We start from the raw sequence: 11865 nt of genomic DNA on the forward strand, positions 1-11865 counted from the left end.
ATGAATTAGGAATAAAATTTAGTTTGAGGTGAGGTTTTTGGGTAGTCAGGAATGGATTAATTCATTCCCCATTAATTCTTATGGGGAAATTAGCTTCGGTTTACGAGTTTTCGGAATACGAGCTGTCTCCAGGAATGGATTAAACTCTTAAACAGAGGTACCCCTGTATAATGAAATGCCATTTTCTGGGCGAGACCCGGAGGCTCCCCGAAGCTTACTAGGCTGATATGCTAGTGTCAGGCTTTGGCATCAGTCATGTGTATGTTCTGTGGGCCTAACGGAAACCACGAGCCAGAACCTGGCCCCCTCAGAGAGGCAAGGGGGAGCAATGGCCTATAGAAACCCCCTTGTAATTGGAAGCATTCTATGTCTGCCATCGACCGGGTCAGGCACCCAGAAAGGTAAGTGTCCCAAAACAAACCCCCATTCTGGTTAAAATTGCTACCAAAAGCCGAACTTGTGGATGGAACTCCCCAAACAAAAACGAGCAAACTAGTATGACGTCTCATGTCACTGCGCCACTGTCTGCACAGCTCGTCCCTCCCCAGGAGGGGGAAGGGGATGCCCCAGACCCCCAACACCGGCTATACACACCCCAGTTCTGTCAAAACACTCGAAAAAAACGCCGACTGGAGGGAGGGATGCCGGGGAACCTCCGGGTCTCACCCAGAAAATGGCGTTTAATTATATTCAACGCTGGTTTTCTGGGGGGAGCCCCGTTGACTTCCCAGAGCTAACTACCCACAGAATAGAGGGACTTTCCCAGGAGGCGGTCGCCGCACATTACTCAACCCGAAGACGAGACAACCGGCTGCAACCGCCAACCTAAAGCGACACAAGCCGAATAGACCCAGGAACGATTACGAGATAACGAGCAGCCAGGACCCTGTTTGACTGCCAAGACCCCCGTGCCCGTACGCAACCCTGGACATATTGCCAAAACCGGTGGCAAGAGCCGCGAACCGGAGAACGACCATGCGCACGGAGAGAGACACAGGGAGATAATCCTGCGGACGACCCGGGAGACCCGAACTTGTGAACAGGGAAGAAGGGAAACCGGATCAAGCCCTTATATATAATATGTGTATATAGGGTAATAACACTGCAGTATTGTTGGGGGAGAAAGTTTAGTGTGTGTGACCTTGAATGAGTGAGGGATCCGTCAGCTGTGTATAGCGACGACTCTTGGTGCCTGAACTAACTATATCAGCTTAGCTGTACAGTCGTGGTGAACAAAATATATATATACTTATATATAACTTCTGTATATAGTGTAATAACACCACAAATTGTATTGTTGGGGGAGAAAGTTTACTGCGTGTGTTGAGGGAGTGGCAGCGAGTGGCTGGCTGGTGTGTGGCGGTAACTCCTCGTTGCTTTTCGACTCTCAATACCAACTTTGTGGTTCGTTATGGTGAACAAAACATGCAGATACCTATATATAACCTGTGTATAGGGTGTAATAGCAGCAAAACTATTTGTTTATTGTTTTATGAACATAATAACTGAATCACTAATATGCACATCATACTTTTGAGTATAGCGATTATTCACCACTTTTATTATATAAATATATTACAATACACACTATTGAATAATATTACTGCAAAAAAACTAAGAAAAAATCAATCGGAGACATTGAAACAATTAGGTAATATCATCTTTGTGGCAACTCCCACCTGTCAGCGTGGGTGACGCTGACCAGCTCTGACGACCGCCGTGTCAACGCCCACTTTTTGCCCAACTTCTTTGGTCAATTGCGCCCAAAATATGTCCCCTACGATTTTTTTTTTCCCGTGCTCAGGGGACACAAATTAACATGTTTAGAAGACAAAAAAAAAAAATTTGAATTTTTTTTTCTTGCGCACAGGGGTGTAAATGTCCTCAGGACCCCTGAGCAGTGGAAGGGTTAAGAACCAAAGCAGATTGAGCTCTAATATTTTGCACAATTTATTTCGGATCCAGGGCTACTTTATTACAAAATTTCATTAGATTTAGAAAGGGTCGAATGGGAGGCCTTTGGTGAATTCACGTGGAATGACTCAAAAGATTTACCAGTACATCTATACAAAGTTTATACAAAATTTTTTTTTTAGACAAAAAAAAATGATATGACATTTACCTGAGAACTATTACAGTCGGTTAATTCACCATCATGGCTAATGGAACTTTCATGACTCTTTGCTAGAGGGGCAGCCGATTTAGACCCCGAGTCAGCCTGTGTCTCGGAGGCCAGTTCAGCTGATGCTAGCTGAGCTGGGGAGACTATCCCCAACGTAGATATATTGTTGATCTTGCCATGTCCCGAAGCTTGATCTCTTCCCCTTTTGGATTCAATACACGATTCTTTACTTCCCAGAAGCCCTTTGCTCGATCCCGAACTGTCATGCAAAATGCCTTCATTCGTCTTAGTCTCAGATCTGGAGTTCAGTAGCAAATCATCATTCTGTCTTCTGCGCTTTGTCTCCCAACCATCATCTTTTTGGGAAAGATTTCTCTTACCATCATCTTTCTGGAAAAGATTCCTCTTACCATCATCTTTCTGGGAAAGATTCCTCTTACTATCAACACACTCCTTTCTGGGGTTTGTCTCTGTGGGCTCTGCCAGACCTTTGATCTTGAGGCACTCGGCTGCCTTCATAAAATTCGAGAGGTCACTCTGCAGCACATTCACCTCACCAATGTACATAAAATCCAAGAGTGTCTCCAAGTTTTCATAAGGTATGTCGGCTAACACTATCATGAGATGCTGTTTGTCCGCCACGTCAAACATCCTCTCAAAATATTCACTACACGTTGAGAGAACAAGTTTATGGACAGGGTAAAATCTTCCTTCACATGCTATAGTGGCATCACAATACATTTCCTGCAAAAATTAAATAAACATTAGTTAAAAATGTACCATTTCTGTTTCACAAACATCACCACATATAGTAGTTACATACAACATACAGTCAGAGACAGCTTGAACGGTATTAGAAATGCATAATTCAAATCCTGTTAGAGTTTCATTCCTAGTTAACAATAATATCAATCTTTCCCTGGAAATATCCAAGTAGGGCCAAAAATACAAACATGCCATCTAATAACTAGTATGTCTCCAACAACCCAACAAGGCAGGAAATTCTTAAACGACTACTATTTCAACATGGTAATTAATAAAATTATTATTTGACCAAAATAATAGGGGATGTAAAACAAGCATAAAATTTAACATATCTGAGCTTTGCTGTTATAATCAGTGCACATAAATTATACAATAGTGCAAAATATACAAGTAAATATGGTATTTTCTACAGGAATCACATGTACTTTTCCATCACCAAGTACAGTACCCCAGCAGAGATATAACACCCTCTTCCAGCAACCCAGCCTAGCACCTAATATGTCACATTTTAACGGAATCAACCAATCCATTAAAAATGAAACATATTAGTAACAATTAAAGCACCACAATGCTGATGTTTCATATTCATAGGCCTTGATAGGTGAAGTGGGTTGTATTGGTTTGCACATTTCTGGTTTAGTTAACAGTTACACCTTTAGTGGCAAACTGAGACAATAGACGGCTTCCAGCCCCCTACCACATCTCCAAACTTCTTGACTGAACACAGAAAAACCACTTACTTTTTTCCGAACAGATGAGAGCATGCGGAAAAACGTGGAGTGATGATCCCTCCATTTAAGACACAAGAGTCCACCATTCATGTTTTCTTCCTGCTATAGACTCAATAGATCCTGCAAGGTGGAGCAAATCATTAATGTTATTACATACTGAATAGTACAAGCAAAAACAGAGATAATGCCCAAAATAACAACAGAATAGGGTAGAATGTCTTAATTTATTTATGTAGAAAATATAGCACTGTACTGCAAGAGCTCGTTAATCCAAGTTCCAGTAACCAGAATTTTTGGGCAAGGTGAATAAATCCGAGTTCGGGTTTATGACTGCTCACCTTGAATTAAAATTCGAGTTACTAAGATTTTTGGCAAATAAAAACTTAAATTAATTTCTAATATTTTTGCTCTTTTCATGTAAAAAAAAATTATACTGTATGTGAAATGTCCACCCAACTCAAATGGGGGTGAGCCCCATATTATCAGGATTATTAAGCATATACAGTATAATCAGGAGAATTCAAAATGTAGAATATAACTATTAATAAAAGATCAAGACATGAAAGTATCATGGGAAAATTTCAGAAAGATCATTACTGAACGTGTTTCAAGAGTATGTGCCAAGACAAAGAAAAGAAAAGAAAAGAGAGCTAGATGGACGACACAAGAAGTAAAAAAGAGCTCCAATAACTAAGTGCAACCTCTGGAACATGTATCAATCCACAAAGAGCAACAGAGATTATGAGACATACAGAAGGGCCTAAAATTCAGCCACCCAGGAAATCTGATCAGACAAAAGAAACTACAAAAGAAAATTTGCTCAAAACATACAGGAAGATCCAAAGTCTTGCTAATGCCTAAACATACAGGAAGATCCAAAGTCTTGCTATGCCTAAACATACAGGAAGATCCAAAGTCTTGCTATGCCTAAACATACAGGAAGATCCAAAGTCTTGCTATGCCTAAACATACAGGAAGATCCAAAGTCTTGCTATGCCTAAACATACAGGAAGATCCAAAGTCTTGCTATGACTATATAGAAAGTAAAACCAGAACAAAAAAACTCAGTAGGATCCTTAAAAGATGAGACCAACCAATTTACAATAGATGATAAAAGGGCAGGAAAAACACTGAACGAACATTTTACGTCTATTCACACTAGACCGTTTAGACGACATCCCAATACCCGCGCAAATGTTTGAAGCAGACGAAGAGAATGAATTAAGGGATAACTCCCATAACATGCAATATAATCAGGAGAAAAATATTGACAAACTTAAAGATTCAAAAGCCTCATGTGTGGCCTGAATTCAGTCCAAAGTCATTAAGGAACTGACAGATGAACAATGTCAACCACTGAACCTTCTTTTTGGAAAATCACTGGACTAAGGGATTTACCAGAATTTACCCTAGGGCCTCTAATGCACTAGTGGCCTCGATGAGGACAGAAAGCTGGCAGCTTGTCAAAGGTAGCCCCATTTGCCCAGATTATTTTTTCCCAGCTGCATTTTAAATTTTAACCTTTAGACAGCGACTACAGAGAAATGGTCATACTATGCAAATACTATTTTCCTATGAACAAAAAAATTAAAAATTCCAAGAAATAATTTTTCATTGTAAAATTTGTAATTTGTATGCAGTGTAAGAAAAACATGAAAGTAAAAGAATATTTATCGTTTCACTGGGCGGAGGCACTCTGCAAGGGTGCGTCTGGCACTTGTCATCTGACAATTATGCTGACGCTTCCTGTTTTATCCTCCGATGTTTCACCGATTGTTGTATCATTTATTTTTCTTTATTTACATCCACAGACAGCTTTTATGTCCATATTTACATCATACATGTAAAACCCAGAAAATAATTGTTTAAATCTTTATATAATGATCGCATTCCCCTAATAACATTCTTGACGATAGTAGCTGGATTTCTTTCATGGGTAAAGTACTCCATTATAAACCATTATAAAGGTAAACTCCATTATAAAGAATGGAGTTTACCATTCCAGGTAAACTCCATTACATCCACATAGGCCTATTAGATCCATATTTGCATCATACATGTAAAACCCAGACAATAATTTGTATGATAATGCATGTGATAATTGCATTACCCTCAAACAATTGAGAATCAACAATTAATGATAACCGTTGTCCAAGGGTTAAGAGTGTGTTGGCATCTACGACTTCGGTGAGTAGGCGGTACCATAGGTTTATAATCCTGTGGGTGAAAAAGCATCTCCTGTTTTCTATCCAACATTGTGGCTTGTTGAGCTTAAAACTGTTGCTCCTTGTTTGAAGAGCATAGAGGATGACAAACCAATGTTTAAAACTAAGAAAGCAAAGGGTCACCCTAAACAGAAATGGATTTGACTGGAGAAATGTGGTGAGTGACATATCGCAAGGTTCCATTTTGGGGCCAACCCATTTTGTCATATACTGTACATCAATGACATAGATGAGAATTTTATAAACCATATCAAATTTGCAGATAACACCAAGATTTATATACAGTGGACTCTTAGTTTACAAATTTAATTGGTTCCAAGAGACAGTTCGTACACTGAAAATTTGTAAACCGAAACGAATTCTCTCGTAAAAAATAATGTAAATTGAATTAATCCGTTCAACACACCCAAAAATATTAACTTGAAAATACATTTTATACAGAATACTACTCATTTTTCACTATACAGGTACCTTACTTTTATTGAGGACTCTTGTTGGCATATGGAAAATAGTGAGGAGGGGGAAAGGTGGAGAGGTGTTATTGTTTAGAAGAGGAGTCCCCTTCCATTATAACATCAGGCAGTGATGACATTCCTGGGATACACACACTCCTTCATTTTGCAGGCATACCACTAAGACCTACTTGTGGCTCACTGCTTTTTATCTTACTAAGAATCAGTCTATAGACACTTGTTTTCCCTACATTGTAATACTTGTCTGTAGCGAGGCATCACATTGTCATTAAAAAGGTTAATGCGGCGGACTGCTACAGCCTTATCTGGACGAGTCTTTTCAGCAAAACTTTGCAGTTCTTCCCATACTGCACACATTTTCATAACTGAAAATGTGAAAATGTTTTTTCCAGAACTCTTTGAGGGTGAGGTTTGTGGCATCAGTCACTTCGACACATTTCCGGAAAAGTGCCCTGCCATAAAGTTTCTTAAAATTGTAAATTACTTTTTTGTCCATAGGCTGAATTAGAGGAGTGGTGTTGAGAGAGGAACTTTATTGTAACAAAACTAAATCCCTGAACAATGAATCCTCCAAGCCTGGAGGATGAGCAGGAGCATTGTCGAGGAGATGCACGGCCTTGAGTGGCAAATATTTCTCCTGCAGATATTATTTGATGGCAAGGCAAACCACTTCATTCACCCACTGCGTAAAAAATTGCCTTGTCACCCATCCCTTACTATTAGCCTTCCACATCACATTGTTTGTTTTTGAGCACATTATATATTTTTTAAAATCCTTGGATTTTCGGAATGATACACAAGCAAGGATTAAATTTTGAAATCACCACTCGCATTACCACACAGCACAAGAGTTAGCCTATCATTCATAGGCTTGTGTCCGGGAAATGCCTTCTCCTCCTAGGAAATGCATGTCCTCTTCAGCAATCTTTTCCAAAATAGCCCTGTCTTGTCACAAACACTTGTTGTAGTCGATATCCCTCACTATCTACAAAATCTTTAAAATCGGCAACAAATCTTTCAGCCACTTCTTCGAGCTGGCACCCTCACCACGCCTCACAACACTATGAATACCACTTCATTTTCTAAAGTTTTCAAACAATTCCCCTGCTCACCTTAAACTCTTTCATATCTGGATCACACGTTCCAAGGGTTTTCATTATAAGATCTTCATGCAATAACCTTGCTTTTTCACAAATGATGGCCTCTGAAATGTTATCACCTGCTAATTGCTTGTTGTTTATCCAAATTAATAATAACTTTTCAACACCCTCGAGTGTTTGTGTTCTTTGTTTTGTGATTGTTGTTACGCCTTTTGCCACTTTAGCACTCATATTGTCCTTTTTTTTTTAGCAATTACAGTGGATATCGTTAACATAGATTTGTTGTTCTGTCTAGCTATTTCAACAACCCGCATACCATTTTCATGTTTACGAATGATCTCGTTTTTGTTCTATCGTCATCCTCACAACTATTTTCTTAGCTTGAACTTTACCACTGACTTTCTTGGGACCCATGCCATGATACTGTAAATTATAAGAACTTTAATGTTCAGAAACCAAAAAAGGCAGAAAAACAATTAAATTCTTCACAAAGAATTCAAGTGCGATCATCACTAGGTAGGATACACTGGTAAACTGAGCATGCCTCGCCCCGCACTCGGCAAAACCACGTGCTCGTCAACCCGTACATGTATCAACAAACTTCGAAATCAGAGGCAAACCTCGAATATGGGGTCAAATTTTGCAAGTTAATTGACCTCATATAAGAGGGGGCATTTGTCAACCGAGGTTCCACTGTATTGCACTGTACAGTTTTGACATTCACAAAACCAAACTGTTAAACCATCTCGTGTGCAATTTAATCATTCGCTGGAAAGGAAAGATGGCGAAGTTAAGTGGGATGTAAAGAATAATCGAGAAATGTGGGAGACGACTGGGCAGGTGGGAATCGACGGGGACAGGAAGGAGTCAACAGGGGAAGGCAGAAGATGAAGGAGGGAGCATGATCATACAGTACACAACTGTTTCTACAAAACTCCCCTTTTCCAATTGTCAAAACTGTATACTGTGGAGGGAACCACATTCAATATGCCCGCCAGCGGGAATATCTTATGCTAGGTGCTCCCGATTGGTGGACAGCAGTCCTACCCCAGGCGTCTGCGCACCACCCACTCGTATGCCCGGAGGAGGCAGAGAGGAGCAGACGAGAACCGCACCTGACCACAGTCGGACCTGTGAACGACGCCTCCCGAACTGTGGTTATTCGGCACCCCGTATTGGCTAGTTAAGATTGGGCCTCGCCCGAGAAGCCATCGCATTGCTTCAGCCTGCCCCTGGCGAAAGAGAAACTGAAAACATGCCCATGCACTCGGCCCCGGGTCCAGATTCATGGAATTTAATATTTATAAAGAAATGCAAAGTGCTGGTAGCACAGGCACTCAGTATAGTTTGGAGGAAGAGCTTGGACACGGGAAGAAAACGATATGGAAGAAAATGCAGAATAGAACCTGTGAAGAGGAGTGCCATAGGCACAATCAGAACACTGTATAAACATCAGAGGTCCATGGTTGTTCAACACCCTCCCAGCGAGCATAAGAAATATTGCAGGAACAACAGTGGACATCTTCAAGAGGAAACTAGATTGTTTCCTCCAAGGAGTGCCGGACCAACCGGGCTGTGGTGGGTATGTGGGCCTGCGGGCCGTTCCAAGCAACAGCCTAGTGGGCCAAACTCTCACAAGTCAAGCCTGGCCTCGGGCCGGGCTTAAGAGGTAGAAGAACTCCCAGAATCCCATCAACCAGGTATCAATCAGGCTAGAAGACTTCAGCTCGAGGTGAGCAACTGTCTTCCTTGTTATTACCTCCATTTATGTGCATGTCGATTACCACGTGGTAGGTCGTCCCATACCCCATAGGCGATCGCCTCCACAATACTATATATTGTTAGGTTCGGCACGGGTGGCGCGAGGTTCGGCACGGGTCGCGCGAGGTTCGGCACGGGTCGCGCGAGGTTCGGCACGGGTCGCGCGAGGTTCGGCACGGGTCGCGCGAGGTTCGGCACAGACTGGGAGAGGTTACGTCCCCCATGGTGCAGTGGTAAAGCACAGGTTGCACAAGGTTTGGCAAGTTTCGGCTCGAGTTGGCCAAGGTTCGACACAGGTTGGCAAGGTTCGACAAGTTTGGCAAGGTTTGGTCCCCCCGTAGCACAGTGGTAAAGCACTCGTCCTTCGTGAGCACTTTAGCCTGGGTTCGTATCCTGGTCGGGGAGGATTGACTGGGCGCCAATCCCTAACTGTAACCTCTGTTCACCCGTTCACCCAATAGTGAATGGGTACCTGGTTGTTAAACGATTTGGTGGGTCGTATTCAGGGGAAAATTAGGATTCCAGGGACCTGCCCGAAATGCTACGTGTGCTGGTGGCTGTACAAGAATGTAACAACTTTTTTTTTTTTTTTTTTTTTGAGATATATACAAGAGTTGTTACATTCTTGTTCAGCCACTAGTACGCGTAGCGTTTCGGGCAGGTCCCTGGAATACGATCCCCGCCGCGAAGAATCGTTGTTACAACCAAGTACACATTTTACTGTTGCGTTAAACAGAGGCTACAGTTAAGGATTTGCGCCCAGTAAATCCTCCCCGGCCAGGATACGAACCCATGACATAGCGCTCGCGGAACGCCAGGCGAGTGTCTTACCACTACACCACGGAAACTGTAAAGACCCCCATATGGTATCTTGTATATATAAATAATAAAAAAGGTAGAGGTTGAGTAAGGTTAAGTTTGTTTTTAAAATCTGTTGGCCAGGGAGGCAGGTGGGAGGCCAGGGAGGCAGGTGGAAGGCCAGGGAGGCAGGTGGGAGGCCAGGGAGGCAGGTGGGAGGCCAGGGAGGCAGGTGGAAGGCCAGGGAGGCAGGTGGAAGGCCAGGGAGGCAGGTGGAAGGCCAGGGAGGCAGGTGGAAGGCCAGGGAGGCAGGTGGGAGGCCAGGGAGGCAGGTGGGAGGCCAGGGAGGCAGGTGGAAGGCCAGGGAGGCAGGTGGGAGGCCAGGGAGGCAGGTGGGAGGCCAGGGAGGCAGGTGGAAGGCCAGGGAGGCAGGTGGAAGGCCAGGGAGGCAGGTGGAAGGCCAGGGAGGCAGGTGGAAGGCCAGGGAGGCAGGTGGAAGGCCAGGGAGGCAGGTGGAAGGCCAGGGAGGCAGGTGGAAGGCCAGGGAGGCAGGTGGGAGGCCAGGGAGGCAGGTGGAAGGCCAGGGAGGCAGGTGGAAGGCCAGGGAGGCAGGTGGAAGGCCAGGGAGGCAGGTGGAAGGCCAGGGAGGCAGGTGGAAGGCCAGGGAGGCAGGTGGAAGGCCAGGGAGGCAGGTGGGAGGCCAAGGAGGCAGGCGGGAGGCCAGGGAGGCAGGTGGAAGGCCAGGGAGGCAGGTGGGAGGCCAGGGAGGCAGGCCAGGAGGCCAGGGAGGCAGGTGGGGGAAGGTGAAGAAGCAGTCTCCCCACCAAAACAAAACATACAGATGTAGCCTGGCACAGCACCACCACTGCTCCAGAGCCCCAGGTGGCTAGGGCTACCGTGCAACAGGCACCTGAGAGTGCAACAGGCACCTGAGAGTTCAACAGGCACCTGAGAGTGCAACAGGCACCTAAGAGTGCAACAAGCTCAATCACCTGCAAATATATCCAGAAGTGCATTAGGAAACGGGGCACTGATGTCGCGTCTGGCGGCCGTCACTCTTTCCTGGGCGTCAGGCGGAGCCCGCCAGGGTTGCCAGATCCTAATTAATAAATATATAAATAAATAAAAGTTTGTGAGGGTACCACCTCTGGTGCCAATGTGGGGACCCATAGCCTCGGAGAAGAAAATAAAAAGTATTCAGAGGAGACCTTGTGGTTTCTCACTGAACACTAATATTATCTTCTCCTACCACCCCCATTCTTTTGTATGTACACATATATATTTACTTTATTTGAACTTTGTTACAAAAAAGGAGTTACATATGGGTTACAAAGCCAGGGAGCTTTGCCAAATAAATAAATAAATACATTTTTATTCAGGTAAAGTACATACATACAAGGTAAGATACAAAAGTTGATGGATTTATAGATAGAGCTAGTACATACAATGCCTAAAGCCACTATTACGCATAATTACCTATAATTGCTGAATTTTATTTATTTATTTATTTATTTATGCATATACAAGAATGTACATAAGGAATGTGAGGATACAAATATGGTAATTACAGTCTTGTAAAGCCACTAGCACGCGCAGCGTTTCGGGCAGGTCCTTAATCTAAGAAAATTTTAAGGAGGTAAATACTTGCAAAATTTATAGACAAAAAATGATAACAGATTACATGAAATGAAAAAAAAAGAAGATGAGAGAAAATTGTAGGTACAGTATATTAAAGCACATAGGTAGCTAAGATTGATTGCAATGACAGCTTAAAATGGTAGTTGACAACAAATTGGTAGGCACAATACAGCAGAAACAATATAAGATGGATTGCAATGACAGCTTGAATGGTAGTTGACAAAAATTGGTAGTCACAATACAGCATATGGC

At 43.1% G+C, this 11865-nt stretch overlaps 1 protein-coding gene across 5 annotated transcripts in view; it reads right to left on the reverse strand.

The window, feature by feature from the left end:
* The window catches only part of LOC123765801 (uncharacterized), a 91295-nt gene extending 80187 nt beyond the window's left edge, over positions 1-11108 (reverse strand). For 2 of the 5 annotated variants that reach the window (XM_045754564.2, XM_045754565.2), the window contains exons 1-3: positions 10968-11108; positions 3628-3738; positions 2123-2866 (exon numbers count right to left, since the gene is read on the reverse strand). In XM_045754564.2, coding sequence (XP_045610520.1) covers positions 2123-2866; positions 3628-3708 — 825 coding nt within the window. In that variant the 5' untranslated portion in view covers positions 3709-3738; positions 10968-11108. Of the gene's footprint in view, positions 1-2122; positions 2867-3627; positions 3739-10814; positions 10930-10967 lie in introns of those variants that run through there. The other 3 variants (XM_069337124.1, XM_069337122.1, XM_069337123.1) reach the window with 3 other exon arrangements.
* Between the last annotated feature and the right edge of the window lie 757 nt (positions 11109-11865).

This window comes from Procambarus clarkii, chromosome 37, assembly GCF_040958095.1.
Source record: "Procambarus clarkii isolate CNS0578487 chromosome 37, FALCON_Pclarkii_2.0, whole genome shotgun sequence".
In the NCBI taxonomy this organism is placed as follows: Eukaryota; Metazoa; Arthropoda; class Malacostraca; order Decapoda; family Cambaridae; genus Procambarus; species Procambarus clarkii.